The sequence below is a fragment of the Pholis gunnellus genome (assembly GCF_910591455.1).
Source record: "Pholis gunnellus genome assembly, chromosome: 3".
Lineage (NCBI taxonomy): Eukaryota > Metazoa > Chordata > Actinopteri > Perciformes > Pholidae > Pholis > Pholis gunnellus.
In genome coordinates, this window is record NC_136529.1 from 6,901,635 (window position 1) to 6,927,487 (window position 25,853).

At 42.4% G+C, this 25,853-nt stretch overlaps 1 protein-coding gene across 1 annotated transcript in view; it reads right to left on the reverse strand.

Annotated features, from left to right (window-relative positions):
• Positions 1–25,853, reverse strand: part of magi3b (membrane associated guanylate kinase, WW and PDZ domain containing 3b) — a 120,466-nt gene that overhangs the window by 36,508 nt on the left and 58,105 nt on the right. The window contains exon 2 of the mRNA XM_079185224.1: positions 3,961–4,077. Within this exon, the coding sequence (XP_079041350.1) occupies positions 3,961–4,077 (117 nt within the window). The remainder of the gene's footprint in view (positions 1–3,960; positions 4,078–25,853) is intronic.

Consider the following 25,853-nt stretch of genomic DNA (forward strand, 5'->3'; position numbering starts at 1 on the left):
CCTGTCTCTCTTTCAGTTTCTATTTGAACATTCCTCTTTTAGGTTTCATAACTGGCTTTCATTATGGGCCCCAAAGTGCTGCAGCTCAGCAGAACTGACCCTGTGGTGCTGGTCGGACACACAAACAAGACAGCACAGATCAGCTGCAGTTGTATGGGAGTACAGCAGTGTGGCTGGCTGGTAGTTAAGTGAAGTGGACCACTGGCAGAGTGACACAAACCGCATCTGCTAATCCTCTTGCAGTCTGCCTGATTGTCAACACATTTGGGATATAAATCCATCCTCATCAATATGTGACATTCAACACATTCAACTGGCATACGACTACTCAACCTGCCTTGTGTGCTTCTTCCAAAAGTCTCGGTCTCGCACGGTGAGAAAGAAAAGATCCCGTTTCAGTGTCAAAAAGCTGTCAAGCATGTACAGCACGTTTAGAGGGCGAAGCTATGGGAGCGAAATAACAGCAGTAAAAGCAGGTGATAGAGAGTGAGCTCTGGGAGGTGAGAGGAAGCAGGAGACAAGCCTCAACAAGCACCTTGTTTTGTGGCTTCTTGGTCCAATGTGGTTCAGTTTGGCCAGTTGTCTGCAGAAGCATAATTCCAGACAGACAATGCATGTAGAGATTATATGTTTGAGGACAGATGAGCAAGGAGCCCACACACATGAATTGATGCTCTCAAATATAGAGCTGATGTCTGTATTTCAAACTTTGCATTTCAGAGGAAATATGTGTGTACTGTATGTTACTGTAATTAATGGTCTAAGGCTCAATTTGGGACCCACAGCCGCTCTGAATCAAGTGATGCACATTACAGTTCAAAAGTTAGGAATCAGCTGTTATATTGATGTTTTTCGTCTTTCCTCCGACAATGAATTTCAACAGAGACAAAAGCAGTATGATTCAGACACCAAATGCACATTTGAAATAGTTTTGTTTCCAAAAGAAGACGGATTAAGTGATTAAAAGTTCTGTTTAGTTGATCCAGTGATTTCCAGTCTATAAAAGCATAAGTGACTCTAGATCCTAAATAAATTACAATGGTGCATTTGGGCTCTTAAAACTTTGGGAAGCAGTTTTTCTTTGGGCCCTCTGCAGTCTGTTCAGGTTGAATTGAACAGGTTAGAACAGTCAGTATTTTCAGCTGATATTCTAACCCTACACTGACCTATTTCTCTTGCGACGCTTTACGAAGAGCTTTGCTAAAGCAACACACCTCTCAATATTCCAGCTTGTTAAAGGCGTTATTGCGCACTTGACACTGAAAAAGGACCTTGTTCCTATTTAAATCTCCAATTTAAATTCTTTCATCAATGACTGAAGATTTATTCTATTCATATTCAACTGTTGCTCAGAGGGTTGCTTTGTCTCTTTCTGCCCTTTTCTATTCTATTTCATTCTAGTCTGGTTGAACGATCAAACAAACGTTTTGTTCTCCATGTACAAAACAAAGCCTTCTTACAAAAAAGCATTTATTTGTAAAGAGGACTTTCTTCAACCTAAAAGCATGAATGACAATTAAAAAATATAAAGTAGTCCTCTCAGTGATGTGAATGTAACAAATCAAGCTTTTACGGCAGGCGTTTGTAGACAGCATGCAGTGTATAAGGACCTTCTTCATGCTCCTGAATACTGATTCCACTGTAGCTTTGATTTCTAGTCGAACATCACAACATTATTACATTAGTATCGTTTGCTGCTTAGCAAAGTGGTAAATACAATCAATTTAAACATATATTTTTTCTTTTCTAGTTTTTCTTTTTCTATTTTTACACTTGTGTAACCAAAATCAACTCAGAAATATGAAGAACGCTTCAAACAGAAAAACCAACTGAGTGAACCAACCAGTTTTTTTTTTGTTTTTTTTTGAAAGGCAGGATAGGGTAATTGAAACAGAGAAAAAGTGAAAGTGAAAAAGAGAGGGTGAAGGATGGGAGACTGAAAGCGAGCGAATGAATGATGGAGGTGCCGTCACTGTGCGAGTCCTGGTCTCTTGCTCATTAAAACAGTAATTCAAGCCGGGGATTAGAGAGCCGGTCTAATGCAGCGAGCCCACTGGCTGCTGATGATGAATGGGTGGTTGAGGAGTCGTAAAAACCTCAACGACCGCCACCATTGTACAGGGGAAAAAATAAATTGGAAACCATGTTTGCAGTGGTGGTTAAGATCAGGGTGTGTGTGTGTGTGTGTGTGTGTGTGTGTGTGTGTGGAATATCAGGTTGTCTTGGACGAGAGATCCCTGAAGACTTTTCTCCATCCACTGTTACTGAGCTTTGAAAAATAAATAAATTCAAGTTACAGCAAAGCTCCGAACGTGACTGACAGGTATATGAAATACAGAGGGAGCATGAGTGAATAAAGGAAACAGTCAAAGGAGGAAAAGAAAAAATTGGTGGTATATGAGGGCTGTAAGAAATATAACTCTCCACTTCTAAAACAAACAAACAAACCAAAAAAAACTTAAAGAAATTATATATACATGAAAGGTAAGCAGCTTACTTCCTAAAAGATGTCACACGTGTGCATCCGAGGTCTCCTCTGAACAAGACAGAGAGACACCTCCAGCCCTCGGGGAGCAGAGAGCAGAGATGCTGCTTGTTTTTGACAGAGCTGTGCCTCAGAGTCTGTCGTCGCCTCAGGAACAGTCGCTCTGCATGTGACTAAAACCTCGACTACACTCAATTACGGTGCTCCTCTGAGCAGAGCCGGTCTGCAGCAGGACGTGGAGAATATTTAGGCTAAAATATCTGTGTGAACATCATCACTGTTTCAGGATTACTGGTACCGAGTCTTAGTCACGTCTCCGGTTCCTGCAATTTCACTTCCACACGTCATCCGGTGCTTTACAGATGTACTGCGATATCTCTTTGAAAATGTACGAGAGTATCACAGAGGGGATGTCTTAAATTCAGTTACAGTTGTTCAGGCCCTTATGATAAATGGAATGTAAATTACCAAGCCTTTTTAAGCTTATAATCATCTTTGCTGCTACTGTAATTCACACTATTTATACACAGACTGACGCTGTTTATAGTATTTCCGACACAAACCTTAATCAGGATATTAATCTGCACCTTTACTGTACTAACAGCCGTTTCACTCTAATTTAGGTAATTTTCACGCCTTCATTTGAAAAGATTAGAACATCTAAAACCCAAACCCCAAAATATACAGAAGCGTCAGGCTATGAAGCGAAAAGTGTTGACACTTTATAGATACAAAATGTTGTCTACAAGTCCATTTGCCACTACCGATTAGTTACAAATACATAAAAAGAATAAATTATACAGACTATTAGATCAACAGCTGTTTTGCATCGTTTTTTGCAACATATATTGCAATCAATGGACATTTCAATTAGGCATGAATTACTGTCACTCTGAAAGCACATACAGCTGCTGTTCTGTGCAGTGTGGTTCTTGGCAGTCCACAGTACCAACCGTTTCATTTAGCACTCCATTAAAGAATAGTAGTTACTAATTCTCTGAGCGGAATGTCATCGGGGGGGGACAAAGGGCAGCAGATGGAGAACACAGGGTCCTTCAGGGAAAGAATATGGTTTATACTGCGATGATGCGGCGCAGAAGTAAATAAGTCACATGGGGGTTAGGGAGACGTCCTTGATCGGGTTGCTATGGTGACACTGAAGTGTGTGTGTGTGTGTGTGTGTGTGTGTGTTGTAGAGTGTGTGACAGGGCACTGTGAGAGGATGAAAACGCATGAGTGCAGTGAGCAGCTGCGTTCGTTTGTGAGTGTGGAGTGTGTATACAGTCCTGTGTAGCGTAATAGAAAGAGAACACTAGTGGGTTGCATTTCCAGCTGTGTGACAGATGAAGAACATCCTCATTGTTCCCATAAGGTGCTTCAGATGAAAACCCATATGCACTGAAAGTGGGTCATACTGTAGATTCCTGGTTTGCTTTGTGCTTGCAAGAGTGTAGTGAATGCAGTTGTGTACTTACAGGGGATGGTGCGTAGGTAGAGGTTGTCCCGTATGATCTGTTGGAGCTTGTGGTCCAGCGAGCCCTTCTGAAACTGCAGACTGAGGTAGTGGCGCAGGTCCGTGTTCAATACTTTCCCTGCAGAGACAGAGGCAGAGGCAGGAAAGGGTCAATAAAAACATGGCGGTGGTGGAAGGAAATCTATCCAAGTGACATGTACTCTCACAAAGTGGTCAGTACCACAGAGTTAGATCTAACTGTTTTCATACTAAGCGGTGACCCTTTTAGAGCGCAGGTGTTTCATTTTCTGGTATTTTCAAAGATAATGAGTGCTTAACATCATGATATGGATTCCATTCTGAGGGATTTGACTGCATTCCAACATAATTCCATAATAAATACATTCAGTTAAATTCAGTTCAAAACTATTTCATTTATTCCATGAGGGCATATTAAAGGCAGTGCAAGCAACGATAACATGAAAACATAGAATACAAGCCACATGTTGAGCACAAACTGATACATATAAGGAAACATGAACGGTTGGTCATTTCACATCTGGTTCTGTTAAGTGCAGAGGTCACAGTTATCCTATGTTAAAACCATCACCTTTCTCATCAAAAATGTGCTCAACGGGAACTACTTTTGTTGGATGATATGTTGCCATTCAAGACCATGAGCATAATAATGCAATTACACCCTTTAGAAGAGCGATGAACTTTTAATTCCTAAGTAAATTCAGACATTGGAATTGGAATGTAAAAAATACATCAAAATCTACCTATAAAGCAAGAAGTCTTGGAGGTCATGTCCATAAGTCGATAATGTAAAAATGATGGAGGTCATGTAAATGTATTGTATGAAAAGTCGATAACGTATTTATCGTGACCGGCCTATCTCCGGGTGCATTTCTTCGGATTGTGTGACCCTCGTTCTTGTAAGCAGGTCAAATAAATGAAACCCTCTCAAAGCCCTTTGGATAAACTCAAAACTCACCGTGATCAGAACAGATATTTTTGGCACACGAGGTTTTCATAGTTGCAATATCATCCGCAGCTCTATACATGCAGTATACGCCTGTACGTACAGTGTGACCACCTGCTCGGTCTAGCTGAGAGCTTAAATCTTAGTTGATTCACCTTTTAATTCCAGTTTGATCCCTAAGGGGAGATTGTAGCTGAGGGGGAGGACGAAGGTTAAACAGATTTTTATAAACTCTGATCCTTTCTGTTAAATCCATTTCAATCATTAAGGGTAAATGGAGATTTAAGGTACAAGAGCGGGATATTTGGCCTAGAAACACTTCAGAATATGCGGAGGAAAAGAGAGCATGACGCTGTAGAAGAATGTTTTTCTGAGTATTTTGCGTACCGAGCGAAGACAGCTTGTTAAAAATACCAAGAATAAACTGGACTGAGATGAATTCTTTGTCATCACTACCTTCGTTCATCTGAAGCAACAAATCTGAAATCCAAACTGCTAAGTGACAGATGATGGATGCCACACGCTCCACTTGTCTTTACAGTTTCAACAATCTCACACAGGCCTTAAAAACTTCTTTTTTTTTACCAAAGATGCGCAATGCCGCAACCTCAAAAAAGGCGCCAGAGAAAATCTGAAAAGATTTCGCCTTTGCTCTCAACTCCCAGAAGCCTTTGTAAAAAACAAAACAAGGCAAGTTCATACAAAGTTTGAGGCAGAGGAAGACTTCAGAGTCGTCACACACACGCAGGGAAGAAAAGTTTTTCTCTGAAAGAACATGATGAGGAGTTTGGAAAACAGGAAGAGATCTTCGGTGTCTGTCTGCCCTGAGCTTCAGTGTGAGCTTCATCTCTTGACAGATGGGGGAGAGCAGGCTTTGAAACAGTTTGACTACAGAGAAGTAATCAGTTTTTCCCCATTTCTCTCCCCTATTCTTTCCCCGTCTCTCTTTCCCTCTCTGTTGCACACACACAGACCAAACTCTGCTCAGCATGATTCCTCTCCGCATTGCTATGAATACCAATCAGCGGGACTAAAGACGAGCTCTTGCCACTGCAGATGTACTGTATGAGCTAATGGAGAGACGCACTTGACTACAGAGGGGTGATAGAATAATCATGAGCTCGAGGAATATTTCAGCAAGTTTTCTCTACGCTCAAATCCTCTTTTTTTCCTGCTCAAGTCGTCGACAGAAACCATCCTTACTGTGACCGTGCCACAGAGGACCTATTATTTTGTGCTCTAAACTTACTCTTGCTCCCAGTTTTGGAGGCAGTTGTTGACTCACATCAAAATGCCCCTCATGTCCACAGGACCCCGCTGCCATCTGACACCGTTTTAGGAGCAGTCCTCCCGACGGGCCTGGCTTTTCAGAATAAAAGGTTGCAACGATCTCCGTCTGCCTGTCCAAAGAGGGCTGCATCACAGCTGGTCTCGCAGAAAAACAGACTGAGACTGGGGAACAAATGGCTAATCTGGCAACTTCATCTGAAAGCTGTCCCAAGAATATTCTTTTTGTTCAAATTCAGCTCACGCACAAGGGAATTAATAGAGAGACATGGCTGTTTCAACAAACTACATATGCTTTCAGCAAGTGATGTAGCATCCAAACGAGGATTCGACACAGTTAGCTTCAAATCGGTAAAACAGCCTCATCTTCAAGCCAGAACACGCAAAGCTTTGGCAATTAAACCCCACAATAAATAAAATGCATTCATCGATCCTCAATCTGCTGGTTATCCTGGATTCAGGCAAAGCTAAACACTCCTTTCAGTAGTATATCAACTGGCTTTACAGTGATGTTCAGAATAAATACTGAGGCATAGTATTTGCTGTCAATATGTCAACAGAAAGGACTCCAAGGATAAGTGTGCAGTGGATACAATCTTTCAAATGCATGATTCTTGCATGGATATTTCAGCCTGAAGAATTAAATGACTCAGAAAATAGAAAGTCAGAAATGAACACCTGCTATGCTAGAAACTATATACTTTGAATTTTTTGGTTATTTATCTTTTTTTGAATCTTTTTGTCAATGTCTTTTTTCCTTTCCATGTCGTGGTTCTTCCTCTTCGAATTTAAGTGTCTTCAAATATATATTTTGTGTCTTCCTTAAGTGCTATGAGTTAGCGGTTTTCCTTGTCTTCTTTGAGAGCTCAGGCAAGTACAGCATTCAATAATGCTGCGGGCCTGTGAAGCCCGTTGAGACTTTGCATGTAATACTGGGCTTTTTACCAGGTTATATGCCAGGTTTTGATCTTTTTCTCGTTCTCAAAGTCTCCCTGAGCACCAGCCAATCACATCAAATATTACTCTACGCACGGAGACCTTAATTGTAAACTAAAAACTTTGCATTTGTGATGATGAAACACTCTTTGATGATGAAAGAATGGTAACATCTTCTTACAGTTGTCAAGGGCTCGCTGTAACTAACACACATGCGCACATCACAGTCCTCAGCAGTAGATGCTTGACTATACTGACTGTGTAGTAGAGCTACCAGGTTTGGATGTGTCTGACTGTAAGACAGTAGAGAAAGCTTGCTCAGTCACATTTCACTGGATAAATAAATGAAAAAAAAAACACACACACACACACACACACACACACACACACACACACACACACACACACACACACACACACACACGCATTGGTTTGATCTGTTCATTGCGGTACAGTGTGGCCTTTGTGGCTTCCTGGGTCCTGTCAGAGACTGTTAGTGAGGCTGCGTCACATCAGAGATCCTCATTCCTTCTCCCCACAGATAACACGGCTATTGTAGCAAGCCTCATTTTTCTGTGACAGGGGACTCAATGGGCTCCATTGTGCGCCAACGGCAATCCACTCACTTGTAGCTAACTTCTCTACCGCCAGCCAAGATGGTTGGTGGATTATGAGACAATGGGCACACAAATGCAAAAGGCTGCACCGCCTCTCCTACACAGGAGCAACACACAACCACTTCATTGATATTTACCCTATTCTTGTTGTTGTTTTTATGTCTCTTTGTAGTCATTTTGTGGTAATTTTTTGTATCTTTGTAGTTGTTTTGTGCACTTTGAAATTGTTTAGGTCTTTTGTAGTCGATTTGTCTCTTTGTGGCCATTCGGTTTCTCTTTGTACTCATTCTGTGTCTCTTTGAGGTCTTGCCTCTCTTTGTTGTCTCTTTGTCTCTTCACAGCTGTTTTGCGTCTCCTTGTAGTCGTTTTGTGTCTCTTTGTTGTCATTGTGTGTCTCTTTGAGGTTTTGGCCCTTCTCATAGTCTCTTTGTCTCTTTAAAGCTGTTTTGCATCCATTTGTATTTGTTTTGGCCTCTTTGGGTTCTTTATGTCTCTTTGTAGTCGTTTTATGTTTCTTTGAGGTCATTTTGAATCTCTTCCTGGTTTGTACGTGTATTTTTGAGTGACATGTTGTAGGTGAAAGCCATGGAGGCCCGTCCACAATTTCTTTCATTACTCATTTCATTCCACTGTGATTGCAGTCAATGTGATGGCAGAAAATGACCCCTAATTTATTTCTTGTCAGTTATATCATGAGCTATATTCTCAGGCTTCCTCCAAATTAGATGAGATTAGACTAATCAAGTGAAGCTGTTGCTCTACGCTCAACTCGTCCAAAGAGCCTCTGCTCTCCTCTTTTTGCATGAAAGTGACGGCAGAGGATGTGTCAGAAAAGAGCAAGGTCGCCCACGGGAATCCTTCAGCAGCGCGTTGCCATTTCACCTGACATCAGCAGTACTGCTCTTCTCAAAAACTGGAGGCTCAGAGAAAATGTCTGCAGTGACGGTAGCAGTGCCTGGCACCCCTAGTGAAGCGACAGACTGTTAACATCCTCACTTAGACCAACACCTCACTCAGAAGCCACAGCATTAGATTAACACTCCAAGCTCAAGACATAACTCTCCCTCACACTCAAGCACATGTCAAGCAGCCGTTTGAAGAGATTTGTTCTGTGAAAGTTGTTATGCACTTGTTGAGTTTGTGAACATTATTACATAAGACTGTAGCACTGATAACACATCATGCCATTTTTAACTGTATTGAGACCACTGTAAGCCATAAAAGAAGAAAAAATAAATCCAACATTATTTTTTGGTGGCGCTCCAGCTTTCTCTCAATCTGTCAGTTACCAGAACCCGTGGAGAAGAGGTTTAAATTGGCTGCTGTCAATCAAATGTTTTGTGGTTACATGCTTTAATGTTCAAAAAACACATTATATTTCTGATACTGTCTGTCAAAATATACCTGTATTTACCCTCTGTCTGAGATGCTCCGTCTTAGAGCCTGTCTCTTTAAGACTCCCTCGTGGAAAAGCTCAGTCTGCTCTGATTGGCTTGAGTAATAAATATTGTGCGCCTGTGTAAGGGTAAAGTTCTCAAGCCGTGGTGGAGACACTACCAATGTCCCCGCTAAGGCCTTAAGCCCTGCACCCGAAGGGGAACTTAACTTACATCGCCCAGTAAATGGCTGTGAGAGGCTGTTAGGGCTTGAAATGGTATAAATAAGACTGAAGCAGCACGTTGCTATGACATATCATGTTACCTTCACAATGTCACAACAATGTTATAGGCAATTGTGGGTTTTTATTTTCTATTTTTTTATTTTCGGATTCGAACGTCTTCCAGGATCTTGCGTTATGAGATGAGGTTATTTTAAAATAATCTATTTACTCAATTTTGTCAAAACAGCTACAATAAAAGAAGTCTGCTTGTATTCTTCTGATTTCATGTACCATCTTAAAAAAACCTTTAATGTTTCTGCGTGAATTTAATATGCCATGCTGCCATCTCTTTGTTAACCTTTTTTTATGTCTCCCGTCTTCCATGCTCCGCTGGTAACCCCGTGTTTGATGTCACAACACTATAAATTGTGGATAACTTCCTAAGGCAAAGTCTGCAAGAATGTGGACTGAGGGGCTCAAAACGTCTGCGAGAGAGCCCTAAAGGACTCCACGATTTGACAGCGGGACAGCCATAAGACCTCTGGGGTGCGTTTCCGCAAAGTCTGTGATTGTGGAGATTGGGATTGGGCCGAACTCAGATGGGTTTGCGGTATATTCTAATAAACCTGCATGTGACATACGAAGGGGAACCAAATCGAAATGGCTTGTTGAATAGCATGTTTTCTGATGTTGACAGCCCACAAAAAATCTTATTTCACAGTTTGTGAGTTGATAACTCAAGATACCCAAATGTATGTGAATAAGCATAAATCATAAGATAGATACCATCTACAATTTGTTATTAACATATTGAATTGAGTTTTTTAAGAGGACATGTTCCTTTATAGGGGGTTAAATGCTGTTAAATTACTATTTATTGGCCCGGAGCAGTAACATTCCTCCTGTTTCCAGTCTTTATGCTATGCTAAGATAACTCAAAACTGTTTCTTTAGGGAGCATTGCTGTGCCAGTGAAATGTGAGCAAACGCATGGTGTGTATTGTGACATTTCATTCTGAGGCATTCTCCCCGAGGCATGCGGGACGTCCACAGGGAGGTCATTAGCTCTGGTGTCTGTCTGTTAATTACCAGTCTTCAGAATAGGGAATATGTCGTCAGGCCTGCTGCTGTCCCCTGACACCTTTCTTGGTGCACTCGGTCACCTCATGGAAAGACTAAAGGCAGGAATTCTACACATTTAGACAGAAGACATTTGGAAAGTCACGTTGGTACACACTTGTGCTTGGAATGTGTATGCAAAGACTGCAACCTCTCACGTTCATTAAACTGAACATCTTCCTTTGTCTTTTTTTCTCTACATAATATATACCCGCGGGACATCCAGACTGTAATACAACATGCAGTATATGCTATATACTGTGCAACGAGTGGATCATTTTTAAGTAGAGGAGGAACAGATCTGTCAGAAAAAGGAGGCTTTGTTATTTACTGTTAAAAGTAGCTATTTATTTTACAAACTCACTAACTTTAAACCCGTAAACATCATTGACCTAATCGTGGGTCCGCTTTTAAAAACTCACAGCATGCTGAGCAGCTAAATATCAGAAGTCCCACAAAGGAAACAACAAAAATACATTCTTTTTAATTGCCCCCAGAGACTGACACAAGTGAGGATTTTCTAATGTAATTTGGAAGAGGGTTGCACAATTGCGGTCACGGTTAAAGGAAACCAATAATTGAACAGCGGCCTCTGTTTGAAGTTTTGTTTACCCGTCCAACCATCCCTGCCTCTGCAGACTTTGTGGCTCCATGGCATCTTCACAATACTTCTTCATCAAGAGTCAAAATTCACACGGCCACTAGAGGGCTTTGTCACTTAAATGTAAGCATATGTTATTTTGGGGTTCATGCAGTCATTGTTCACAAAAGGAGAGTCTCTGAATGTTGTTAAAAACCCACAGAATTTTATTTCAAATTAAGAAGAGATCCCAGAGTATTTAAAATGATAGAGTCTTGTTGGTTTTAATATTTGACATCATATAGCTTCAATTAGAGGTGACCAACGGTGAAACTACATCAATTTGACAACCGTCAGAGCTATATGCTATAGGCTTAGCCAAGAACAGCTATTTCTTTTACTTTCCCTTGTATGTATGTGATTCATGACATGTATGTATGTGATTCATGACATATAGCAGCTCATCATAAGCGTGTAACCTGAGCACTGTAAAGAGTTACCCAAAACAACAGGGCAGCTATACTTCAAGTTTGTTTTTGGCCTGCTCTGCCTCTCTCTGGATGCCTCTACATTAGAAAATTTCACCCCAGCTACTTCTTACACTCTGTGCCTTTAAATCCTTCTCTCTAATGCTCTCCTTCACCCACTCGCAGACAGGCAGATGCTACTGTAGCCCCTCACCGTTGGCCTCCCTCTCCATCCATCATGTGGTATAGGACAGGTCACCAGTGGCCTCTTCCTCAGGCTCCCTTCTTCCCCTGTGGCACTCAGTCAAAAGAGACCCCGCTAAGGGCACCACCACCTCAAGACATCACCCCCCCCCCCCCAATACCCTCACACCTCAACCTCCTCCATCCAGCTCTCCAACCTTGCAGCTTCCCGCGGCCATTTTAGGGGACAGAAATTGCCTCAAGGCACCTTTGAGCGTGGAGTTTAATTTTTCAGATAGCTGCGTGTCAGATCGGGATCCCGGGGCATCGCACTGACTCTGCTGATAGAAGCAAAGACTGAGCGGTGCGCCAAAAGCCTGGCTTATAATCTCACACCTCATGCAGCACCATCCGTGGAATTCTCTTCACTTATGTAACCGGCATGTGGAGTGTAACAACGGCTGGAGAGTTTCTGCATTAGAGGAGTGGAGCGGCTCGCCTGATTGGCCACTGTGTAGCTGCTTTTCCAGTCCGTCTGCTTGGCTGGACAGCTACAGAGCTATGCAAAGTTAAACAGGCATTTGGCCCCAAAGCTCTCTCTACACTCTGTCACCTCACCTCATTTTAGCAGTCGGACAGAGGTCCGGCATAAGCAGCTTAAAAAGCGTGAACTAAAAGGAAGAGGGAAAAAAAAAAAAAAGTAAAAATGCTGCACGGTGATTTGATTTGTTTTAGATCTTCTGACGTTGGCATGACTTCAGCAAATCATTCCAAGACGATGTTTAATTATTACTGACTGCATGTCTTTGTGAGACAGGGACACACACAAAGGCAGTGTGTAGACTGAAAGTGTGTCGCTGTTGTACCTTTAACAAATAAAACCTCCAATACGTCATAACATGTTGGAGTGAAAATATTATATAATGAATTGGAATGGATTATGCGACTACTTTATAAAAGCCAGATATTTGCAATATGCAATTAGTATCTATTGTCATCCATCATAATAAATGCAGCAGTGTAAAAAAGATGAAATGCCTTTCAGCCAACACTGCAAGCCACATAGGTCAGAGCCACAGCCTCCCTGACGACAAATCCCCCCCTCGTATGATCATAGCATGACATCATTTCCAGCCCACTGATCTCACAAACAGCTCACAGAGACATCTGCCTCCGCAGAAAAGTTAACAACCATATGTCCTCCACTCCTCTCCTCTACGCTCCTACACCCCCTCCCCTCTGTCCATCGCCACTCAGGAGATGGAGGGATGACCTTCCTTCCTGTAAAGTGAAGGCGAGATCAGCCCAACTCAGCAGTACTGCAGAGGTGGGTGGCCGGGCTGGGGTGTGCGAATTAAAGGCATCAACAGCAGGAGTGCCAGAGCTGCTGTGGCAGTGTGAGGGGAAGGAAGAAGTCCTGGTCCCACGAGAGACAGAGAGATGGGAGCGGGGTGGCGGAAAGAGAAAGGAGGGAGGAAGTGCGAGAAAACGTTGGTGAGAGGAAGAGGACTGTTGCCCTGCAGGTGCTGAGTCACACCGACGCTCGATCTCGCGCTGTTTTCGCGTCTCTTCACTTTTTTGTTTCTCGATTCTCTCTCTCTGTTTTCGCTGTCTCATACTCCTCTACAGTCTGGCTCCTCTCCATTTCACATTTCTTCTTCTAACCTCTCTTTAATGAGCAGTCTATGGGCCATGCCACTGATCTATCATTAATGTGGTCTGTGCAGAAGGACACAGCTGCAGAATGCAATCGCAGACACAGGCACACAAACACACTTCACATCCCATGCGGGTCCTCATTTAGCATCCGGCTCAAAAACCTCATAATGAGACAGCATTTATCCATACGACCAACGTTTGCACAACATTGATAGAACAAAACTGCACTTTGCTGTCATTCGCTGCGAGTGCGGAAGTAACAGTTATGTACACATAAATCTGCAGAATTTGTATTCACTGGGGACAAAATTGGGAAAACTAACAACAGCATAAAGAGTCCACAGCCATGCTAATGGCTTTTTGAGGCTGATGCTAGCACAGTAGCAGTGAATCCATTTAATTGTCAAGCAAATTTAAGCAATTTTGTTGAAATGTTGCAAAAAAATAAACGAGAATTAGGCGCATTTCCATCAACTGGTTCGGAGCGAATAAACGGGGCTACAGCGTAGTTTGAACAGAAGTTGGTGCAATAGGATTGCATGGCTGTAATCCGTCAGGAAACAGAGTAGAAGTAGAGGTTGTGAACCAGAAACAAGACACGTAGGCTTGGCCATCCAAACCATTTACGAGAGAAAATGGAGGAATTTGCTTCATTTAGGAACATTTTAAATGTGCACGTTATGGGAATATCTGAGAAGACATCAACAGTGGAAACAGCTGATCAGTCATGTGAGTTACATTTTTGCTATATCAGAGTTGATTTAAAAAGCGATCCATTTATTGCATTCACTCTTTTTTCGACAAAGGCAAAAAATACTTTATTAAGAGAAGTAATTTAAAGTTTCATTCATTTTTTTCTAAGGAGAAAATGTGAATGTAACTAATTTGAATGGAAACACTGCAACAATGCTATAATGCTGATATTGAGCACACTATGCTTCACTGTCGTAGATTAGCGTGTCAACATGCAAACATTTGCTAATTAGCACTAAACCCAAAGTTAGGTGGCTGATGGGAAAATGCCTGACTTTTTTTCACCAAAGTCAGTAAGATTCATCCTCAGGGAACCATGAATGCTTGTATAGGATTTCATGGCAATCCATCTGATACTTGGTAAGATTTTCTGTCGCTAGATTGGCTAAAAAATGCAAGTTAAACTGCCACTGTGAGGAACACACAGGCCTCTCCTGCGATATTTAACAGCAGGCCAGATACTTGTTTATGTAATTTGGATTTGACCGGCATGTTTGATCAATAAGCATCGCCCAATTGCTTTCTCCAGTCAAATAAATCTGTGCACTCATCTTGTACTGTGCATGTTGTTTTGATTTCTGAATAATCTTACTAAACTGAGACAGCCTCGCTGGCATCAGAGCACTCTTGTTTGTTTATTGTTCCCAAATGAATCTGATTCATTCAGCTTTTCTTCCAATCCACGCTTCCCCCTCTGGTCATGCGCAGGCTCTCGGCTCTACGCCACTCAGCTCTACACCACTCAGCTTGGGAACCACCGGTGTAACCGACGTGCATTTCTTATTCGCCCCCTCTTCTCCACTCCTAGCTGTTTCACATGCAAAACTACATCTGGCACAAATGCATGCAAGCACTGTTTCTACTGTGGAGAGAGAAATGAGTTTTCGAGTTTAATCTACGAAAACAAGTGTGACTCAAGTGAGCCGTGTTGTCCCTCGCTTGTGGGAGGGTCTGGCTAATCCTAAACTTTTTTGTCAAATCATGTCTCCATAAAAGAGAAGTCGTGTTTTTTGTGTGTGTTTTTTTGTGGAGCAAGAACTCGGCCAGACGTACTCAATTATTGAAAGCGGGAGAAAACAGTAAGAAGGAGAATGTATTAGCCACTGAAATGAGGTGGAAGCCGACCGACATGCTGAGGCAGTCAGGAAGACACGAGACAAAAGCCTGGATCCTTAATCTCTCTCACATCTGCCTCAGACCTAATGGCACGATCTGTTTTTCTCCTTACATTTCCACGCTAAGGCTGTTAGCAGACACGGAGTGGGAAACGCAGCAGCGAGACCTTACACAGGCTCCACTAAGGGCCGCTTTGAATGCTGTTTACTCAACGCTGCGTCACAAAATCTGTGCATTACTGCAGCTACAGAGCTCATCCGGCATTCCTTTTGATGTTTAATGAGTCTGCAATGGGCAAAAAAATGGGCTGAGTCATCCTTAACTCAAGATGGTCGTCGAGTGCCATAGTCTGCAGCTTTGCCATTAATCCTGCCAGCCGCCAGGGAATGATGAGAGAAATATGGGCTATCTATCGCAGGCATCTACCGCAACGGAGGCAGATAGGAGTCAAACTACAAAGTGCTCGTTAACTGCAGGCCGCTGCAGAGCAGAGGACGGGAATCAGGGGAATCTCTGGCACGCTGTTCCTCTCTCTCTCTCTCTGTGTGAGGTGTTTAAGTGACTGACTGACAGACAGATAGAAGGTTCATTTTTATTAATTCAACCACACACACACCCAAACAAAGATACGCTTGAAATAGAAGCGTAATTGTTGCTGTGGTGATGAGATGTGCAAGCCTCGTTGTTGTTCAGACAGCAGCCGCTTCGCCAGATTTTGCAGAGGAAGAAAGGGAAAGAGAGCAAGACGTGTGTGTGTGTGTGTGTGTGTGTGTGTGTGTGTGTGTGTGTGTGTGTGTGTGTGTGTGTGTGTGTGTGTGTGTGTGTGTGTGTGTGCCAGATCAGAGAGAGTGAGGATGTGTGTGTGTGTGTGTCACTCAGCACTTTATAGTATTGTGTAGATCATTACTCTATGCTATCATTAAAAGTAACTTCCCGAGGTCTGGACGGAAGGAGAAGTCAATCTCGATGCGTTTGTGGTCATTCAAAGACTCGGCGGGGAACAAAAGGTGCAGCTCACCGCCTAATTCTACTCTCCAGGCCAGGACTCTTCGACCACTCTCTCTTTTATCACCGCTGCTTCCTGTCAAAGGGGAAGGTCGTAATATCTGCTCCGCCTGAAATGCCAGTGCATCGGCTGCATCGACCATGCATTTCATTGTCGAGTGAGCAAAGAGCATCCTGGGGGCAACAGGGCATCTTATGAAAGTGCATTCTGCTGAGAGAGCACGACACACACGTGCGTTTCACCTCTTACACACAGCGTGTTATCCAACAGTCCTTGACAGTGATTATATCAGCTACAACACATATGCATGTATTTGTGATTTCGACAGTTTAGTGGTTTCGAAGAAGTTAAGGCAAAAACATTATTACACGACACTATACTACACTTTAACACTATTTTGCTTTCATAGTCGTCTTTATTCAGACTAGTAGAAAGAAAACATCCAAAATACGTATTTAGTTATTTATTTCACAACATTTTGTATATTTGTGTCTGTAGATTTGTCCTAAATTCCCTACAAATTAGCATTAGATAATCCCTCATTTGCATATCTAAAAATAACATTTCAGAAAGCATGTAATTCAAAAAATGCTTGCCCTTATTTGAGAAATCAACTGGGAAAGTTTCATAGTGATATCTATTAGTTTTCAGTTCAGTTATTCACTTGTAAGTTCCTTCAAAATGGGAATTTGCAATACATATCCTGTAAGGCTGTTTCCTCAAAATGAGTTTTCTCTCAGACTCTGAGCTAGAAATCTTCACTTCGCTCTTACATCCACCAAACCTTCAAATTTCATCCTGATCTGTATTCTGAAAGATTTTACAGAGGGGATTGTTCCTATATCACTCAGAGCCTGATTTATATACAGTAGCAACTTATTCTCAAAGATGGATTGTTTTTTATGGCTGTTGACAGTATTTTTGGATTTATTGAGTGATAAAAAGAGATATAGAAATCCCCCTTAGTAAAACCCCTGGACTCTAATATGAATGACACGAGAATTTTGAACCTGGCTTTATCCAGTGTTCACATTTCTGTTCTGGAAAATGTATGCAAATTAGAACATATTTAATAAGATAATGCCTCTAATGCATATTTAAACTGATTTTTGTTAAAGAAAACTTGTAACACAGAAAACATGTCTTAATGTAAGTAATCAACTGGGGAAGTTTAAAGGTGATATCTGTGAGTTTAATGTCTCACCTTAAGGGCAAATCCACTTTTTCATCCCTCATTTCAGAGTATGTTAAATGTTAACTGCATTCGAAGATCTAACTGATGATGATATTTTGTTAAATCCAATATTCTTAAATGTTTTACTGACCAAAATCAAAAATAGGATATCTACTGTTTGTGCTCTGGTTAAAAACCAGTGCAACACACACTAAGTGCTATCCATGAGATGTTTTGTTATGCTGATTTGATTGCAGTATTGCAGGGTGTGCCCATCCAATATACAAGGAACCGTCATCATCCCGTGGATAATCATGCAAATTAAAGCCAAGACTTTGCTTAACATAAAACTTTAAATAACACAGAAGAGGAGGAGTAAGAAAAACAAATGTTCGTGAAACTTCTTGAACATCTGTACATTTAATGTTCTGCAGCTGTGGGCATTCAGCAAATGCAACGTAATGTGCGGCTGAGGGAGCACTGAGGTGAGGAGTTCATGATGAGGTATCTGGAGGATAATGATGGCAATTCCAATAACTCTCCTTCGCTCACTGCACACCCACTCGCTCACCGTGCAGAATCTTAATCCTGGGCTCTAATCCTGCTGACTGAGAGGACCCAGAGAGCCATTTATAACAATGCAAGTCAGAAAGACGACGGCACGGAATACATCCCCACGGTGTTTATGACAGAACACCCAGATTACATCGGCTCCGACACGGGGAAAATAACTAAAGTGGAACACAGCTACACGCCAGCCCATGTTGCTTTATGTTGCAAACTGCCATTACGCCTTTGAGTCATTGCCTGCCTCATGTATGAGATCTTGGTGATGCATTTGTCACAGAAATCGACCACCCCGCACACTGTGAACGGATGAACGATGTGTCGGCAATCGGCATCACGCCAGGATGTTACACAGGCAGAGCGCAACAGTGGCGGAGAGACTTCGTCACAGGTGACATCAGCCCCTGCTGATTAGACTGTGGAGGTGTGTGTGTGTGTGTGTGTGTGTGTGTCTGCAGTCAGGGAATTAACCGCTCACCTCTATCATGAGGCCACATTGGCTATAGCTGCCGTTTTGCAGCCGGGAAACTGAATGTGCTGCACTCCTAATTGGCAAAAAGGCTGAAGGGAGTTTGAGGGATTGCAGGGTTTGGGTGCTGAGGGATGGAGGCTCTCTGTTGGTGGCCAGACAGCTGGGAGCGCCAAACTTTCTCGGGCCCTTGAAAGAAATGTTGCTCGCATATAATGTATGTATTCATGTACGTACGCACCCAGGTAGGGTCATTGTTTGACTGTATTCCCTTTGCAGAGGTAATATGAGTTAAGCTTTGGTTTCAGTAGCAAACCTCAATGTTTTGTTGGTATTGTCCTCAGCAAAAAGTATCAACTGTGAAAGTTTCTGGGCAAAGTTTTTGTGTGGCTTCTTTAGGTTGAACCACATTTAACTTTAGAGAACTTTTCTACTTTGTTGAACGAAAAAAACAAAAAAAATGGTTTTGTATTGTAGGAAAAAAAACATCTTCATATTTCTCAAGGAAAGATATTGAAAAAAGCATAGTGTTGGTTTATTTGTTCTGAACCTCGGGGATAAAACCGGCACAGACACTTTAAAGTGATAGTCAGCTCAAAGAGTGCACATTTTTAAGCTTCCTGACAGTGCATTGTTTTTACAATTCAATGTGTTTTCAGAGCGTTGTTTTTTTTTTTTTTACATTTTGTCTGGATAATCAAAAGATCTTGCTGAGGGCAGTTTTCAGAACTACTTTCTCCTTAATAAAAACCCCATTAAATTGTTGATGTGGGGTTTGTGGAATATCCTGAGTAAAAAAAGATCTTCCATAAAATTATAATCACCTTTAATGTCAGTTAGCAGCAGATTTTCATTATCAATTCATCTGCTGAATATTTTCTTGACAATTCATCCTTCTGCTTATAAAATACTTTAAAAAAAAGGTGAAAATCGTCCATCACATTTTTCCAAAGCTGATAAAGACGTTTTCAGACTGCTTATTATGTCCGACCAACAATCTTAAACTCAAATATATTCGCTTAACCATTACATATGACTGATGAAAGCAGCAACTAATCACATTGGAGGAGCAGCTTTAAGAAATGACTCAAACAATGAATCGACTCTCATCGGAACACACACACACACACACACACATACAACCAAAACCATCCGCATAGCTCGACATCTCCAGAGGTAAGTTAGCAAATATGGTTTTTTTCGTAATCTGGGTAAACTAACCCTTGAGACTTGTTTTTAATCAACTACCCTTTGCATGGATACTAAGCAAAGCGAGAAAAAGAGAGAAAAGGATCAAAGTTCTCAGGAATCCAGTTATCGTCCTAGTAGGTCTGGTGTGATGCCTGCTGTCTATAGGTTCTGGGGCTGACCCTCAACTCACTGCTGCAGAGGCCGAGGGATTTCTGCCAGTTGTGTTGACAATTACTAGGCGAGAAGTCAATGGAGAGACAAGCATGGAGGGTAAGCTTTGACATGGCTTTGGGGAAAGTTAGCTCTCTGACACACACGCACACACACACATACATGCTGTCAGGACAGAAGGGAGCATGAGTCAGCACACCCTGGAGTTGAACAGAAGAGGAGGCAACAACACGCGAGGAGGGCCAGAGAGGAGAGGCTGTTAGTGGTGGCCCGGGGAGGTCGACAGTCCCCATGACGACCCGCATGACAACCTGGCTCAGGTATGTGGCGTGACCTGTTACTAACCTTGCATAGGTCGTTCACCACAAAAGGGGGAGAGACTCTACACGAGCATGAACAAGCTCTAAATGCACACATCATAAATAAGCTTTTTTTTGGGCAAGGAGTCCTCACATTTGGAGTAAAGCCTAAAAGAGTTGTTGTTTCACAGTGTTTCACAGCGCATCCATGAACTTTATTATCGTGACAGTAACAGTAAATATTAGAGCATAGGGAATATTGAATCGTAAACTTTGAAATATAGAAATGAAATATCCCAAAATTGTTGCCCATGAAATATTTACTACGCCATTTCACTGCACTGAAACTTGTGGCAGCTGATGTCAACACAGCCAACATCAATACTGTCATTCGTGCTTCATTGATTATTTCTCTTCATGTGTCTTTATGCTTGTTTGTCCAAAATGAATTTACAACAATTGAAGTAAAGAAGAGCAGCTGGAACCAACGACTGAAAAAAATATTTAAATGATTAATTCATTATTGAAATTGTTGATAATTTCCTGTTGATCAACTATTTCATTTATCGACTAACCGCTATCACTCCTGCTGATATATCTGCTTATCGCTTATATATGAAACCATATATATATATATACACACATTTGAACATAGACATGTACACGCAATCCCTGAACAAACCACAAATGTGGCGACACGCAGCAGCGGTGTGTGAAGTAGAAACAATGCGTTTTCATAACCTCTCTAAACCAGTGTCATTGCACAAGACAGACAAATCTATTTTTTCTCCCCCATTTGCAACTTGGCCCAGTTCAAAAAGCATGCAAATCCATTGCAGCCTGAATTCCTGCTCCGCAGTCCACAGCAAACTCAACAACAACACGTACACTGATCGTGGAAGACAAGACAACCTCAGGTACGTGCACGTCCAGCAGAAAGCAGCAGGGAGACGAGGAGAAAAAAAAGAAAGAAAAAGAGACCACGTCTTTCCTGCAGACAAATTACGTAACAGACAGACTATGTTATCCCGACCTGAGGTAAGGCATCTCAGGCAGGATGTCTGCTGAGCAAGTGGATCATGATGTAACGTGATGGATCTCCAGGGAGACGCGGAGTGAGGATGTTGTTGGGGGCTGCCATTTCTCAGACAGCAACCATGCACTGAAGCAGGGATGCGGGACAAATGTGGCACACACGTTCACACGCATTGCAAACAGCCGTGTCGTCATGTGAAACCACATGACCCCTCTTCTATTGCATTCCATTGCTTTTCTCATGGACCTTTGTATATTTGGATTTGGCTGTTACCTTGGGAACAATCACCACTTGAGGTCCAAGAAATATACTATAATCTTTACACTGACGCGATACAAACAGCATATAACACTCCTAATAATAAACTCAACCTGAAGACAATAATACTTCAATCTAATTCAATTCAATTTGAAATAAAAAATGTTACAACAATATATGACAGATTTGTGACTTAACTGGACAAATATTCATCATAAGAATGATACTAAAATACCAATATATTTCAAATGAGAATTCACAGCGGCATCCCTCGCAGTGTCAACACACACACACACACACACACACACACACACACACACCTTCCTCTTTCTACAGTAGCTGTGGTACACAAAGGGCAGACAGAAAATCCCCACTCTTGATTTATTCCAAACCTTGGACCTTTCCAATAATCACATCCAGACGAGCGCTCGACACCCAGGATGATCACAGCTCTAATCCCCATACTCATGTGGGGTAAAGCTACCAATTGTTGTAGTAGAGTAATTGCTCTGCATAGTAATTATCCTCCATAAACACTGATGGCTACATGCCCCCCTGAAGAACCAGCTGTAATTATTTCCTTTGAAAGGGAATTTTTCATTGCCTTAAATGAAACCACTTAGTGGATGGTAACTTTTAAGGTTTTTGCCGTTGTGTAATGAGGGGATATTCTTGTTAAATGGAGCCTTGGAAGGCTTTCCTTTGGAAGGCTGGCATTGGTTTGAAAGAGTGTGTGTGAGAGAGCGAGAGCGAGAGCGAGAGCGAGAGAGAGAGAGAGAGAGAGAGAGAGAGAGAGAGAGATAGGAGGGTGGGAGGACTCGCTGTAGGCACGGAAGTGCAAAGAAAGTTTAGCGTCATTTCAAGGTTGTGGTGTATCCTATCCACCTGCAAAGCTCCGTTGACCACATCGCTCTTCATGGGCTATAAACAACAAACCAACAATTGCCTGCTGCCCCCCCCCCCCCCCCCCCCCCCACACACACACACGTATTCATACACTGTAATGTAACTAATACCTCCCTCTAATGTATTCTGCGGTGGCAGCATGACGTATGCTGACACCTCCGTATAAATCCTGAAAGCATAGACCAAATCAGACATTAGCCTCTGTCTAGCTCCAACAAAAGCACACTGGGGCTACCTTCAAGCAAATGCAATGTTGAGTTTAAATAAAAAAGCGCGGATAAATCAAGCTGTCAAAGATTTTGTGTCGACCTGCAAACTGCCAGATTAAAATAGTCTCTGTGTCGACAAAAGCTTTGCCAATAGTCTGTAGACAGCTCTGCCACCCACTCGCCATGGTTCAACAGCACCGCACCGACCACGCGGGCCACCCCTCTACCTAAAGAGAGAGCACGCCACCCCCAAATCAATTAGAGCTGAATTATGCTGTTTGAGGACGCTTATTTATCTCTGCCAATATCCACAAGGAAAGACCGTAGGGGGTTTTAGAGGACAATGATTAATTTAATCAAGTGTGAGTGAACTTTCTCCAAAAATCATGCCGCTCCGACAGATAATCCGCTTTCCCTGAAACGTTTCCAACAGGATTAGCCCCAGAGGGAAGCCTGGATGCGTTTTACAGGGGGGAGCGAGAGAGAGAGAGAGAGAGAGAGAGAGAGAGAGAGAGAGAGAGAGAGAGAGAGAGAGAGAGAGAGAGAGAGAGAGAGAGGAAGACAGAGGAAGACAGAGGGAAAGGAAATAAATGGAGAGAGGAAGACAGAGAGAGGGAGATACAGAGAGGAGAAAGACAGCGAGACAGACAGATGGAGATGGATAGAGGGAGGCAAAATCGAGGGAAAGGTTGGAGAACAAGATACAGAAGGGGGAAAATGGTTGAAAAAAGCTAAAACTAAATCAAAATATATGAAGATAGATTAGTTTCAGTTTATAAAGGGGTGTGGGGTGAAGGCATGAAGTAAATATAAGCATTTCGTCCTTAACTTAACTTCAATCCTAAATGGACCAGTTGAGCTGCCAGCAGTGAGTGTCGTGGTCTGCTGTGTCAACTTGTGGCAAAGTGCTGCTGCCTATATGCTCCTCGGATGCAGCCTGTGTATAAATCAGTGGCGAGGATCAGACTGGGACAGACGCATGACAGGCGAGAAGGGTTTACATCTGCTGTCCTGAAAAATGTATCCCAAATGCAGTTTTGTATTTTGGTGAATATTTTGACTTGACTTGGGGATTTACCGAGAGCTCGTAGAAACATTCTTGTAAACCCCAAAAATAAATGCTTTACAATGTGAAAACAAGGCAGTTCTTCGAAATTCCTGAAAAGCTGACATTTTGTTTTTCATCTCACAGCAACATTATGTTCCCCAACCTAGAAGTTATATCATAGTCTGATGTACTGTTAACATATAGACATGTCTACTCTGCTGCTATTGAGAACACCCCATGTGGCTTTACCATGTCATTTTGTCTCCAAAGGCCCTTATCATCTATTTACACGGTTGACCATCGATACAAATGCAAGAAGACGACGCCCACCTGGCCTTAAAATGACCATAGGAGAACAGTATAAGGAGCAGCAAGAATCTGCATCAGGTATCGGTCGGGGGGATTGTGAAGACTTGACCCACTCTACTCGGCCTCTGAATGTCTTACCTTGATATTCTTACCCTAACGCCAACCAATCTCACGATCATGCCTAAACCTACCCAACAAAGGCAACTTCCGTACGAAAGGTTTCTCTTATCTTGTAGCTTCGAAATAGCAGGATTCAGAATTTAGCAGATGGCGGCAATTAATGAGCAAAAACAAACACTGGACTTTCACACAAGTGACCACTGCTCTTGTCTTGTGTGAAGCCAGGTCAACATTGACTTATTTTACAATAGTTTTGCTACATAACATGAACGTAAAGTTACGTAAGTTAAGCTTAAACCAAACCAGTTGGTTTCGATCCACAACATAAAGTTTCTTTTTCACAACATGATAGGTGCGGTTGACCAATCTGAAGCACTGATGACCGGCTGATAACATTAGAAATGGATGCACCTCTTCTATTTCTGTAACTTTCTACACTTATCTGTACATATCTGTGTAACAACCAAATGTCCCCCGCTGGGGACCAAATAAAAGAGATGAAATGAAATCAATAAATAAATAAATGGACCTACAGAGTGCTTATAGGCAAATGATCCTCGAAAAGAGGCAGCATGAATCCGAATTTGCGGATTAAAGTTGAAATAGAAAGAAGGTAGAGCTGAGCTGAATTACCGTCACAGCAGCTTCAGCAGCAGCTCGTTCGGCAGCCTACAAGGCGTTCTCACAATGAAAGCTACGGCGGTTTGCTGAATGTAACATTTCTGAATTGCGTTGCAATCTCAAAAGAGTCTCTCAAAGCTTACGCAGCCCTCCAAAGTCAGCCTCTGGACGGATATTTCGACTTCCTATTTAAAATCTGCGTTGCGCCAAGCTCAAGGTTACAACTGCCAATGGGGGGGAGCGCTGAGCCACACTGAAAGCTGTAGCCTTTGATTAAGCTCCTCTATTCCGAGCCTAATGCCCTGGCCTTGAATTATTCACCGCATTGGTGGGGAAGGGTTGTGCATGCTACAAGCTTGCTAAGTGTGTTAGCCTAAAAAAACATAATGCAATAAAGCTCATCCATGCATAATGGATGGGAGACCGGGGCTGGGTGCTCTCTGTCGTGGGAAAGACAGAATTAGAGAGAGACGGGATCAGAGGGACGCGGCTCAACGACGACGCTGCCAAATCGAGGCCGCAGTCCTCCCATGCCAGGGCACTCTCCGGCCACAGCCCCTCCCCCTTCTCTCTGCCGTCCAGCGGAGCTTCTTTCAATTTCAAGGGAAACGATAAGTGGAGGCCTACACATGAATTAGGAGGTCTACGAGGGTCACAGCGGAGTGAGGACAGCTCAGGAAGAGATTACATTCAGGATCGTGAGTTATTTAGCCACCTTAAACGGGACCATAATGAATTTTGTTGGTTTTAATTCATTTTAACACACCAAGATAATGATATCTGTGTTACATGATTGCATGCGGCGTATTGCGCAATCAACACCACTCTGGTTTTAGCATGCCAGCGCAGCTCTCCCTCCCCACAATTAAGGAGCTGATTGTCCCTGGGGTGTTGCATGTGTGGGCTCATTGATCACTTCCTGTGTGTAGCGTCACTTTTAAAAGTCTAATTCACACCTTCAGAATCCATCATACTCACTGTGACGGCTTCACAGGCATATTCAACACATATTCAAGGTTACACAGTCATTGAGAGGATATTTGAATCAAACTCAAATCTCAACTGTTCATTTCAGTTGGATCATTTTTACCGGACATGTTTCAGTGCGCAGAGAAGAGGACGGGATGGCAACTCAGGAAGTCTCAAGCCCAGCCAGGCAAAACTTCAAGCACACAAGGCTCAGACCAAAGTGAAAGTCATACTGGAAAAACAGGATTAGGGTGACAAGTA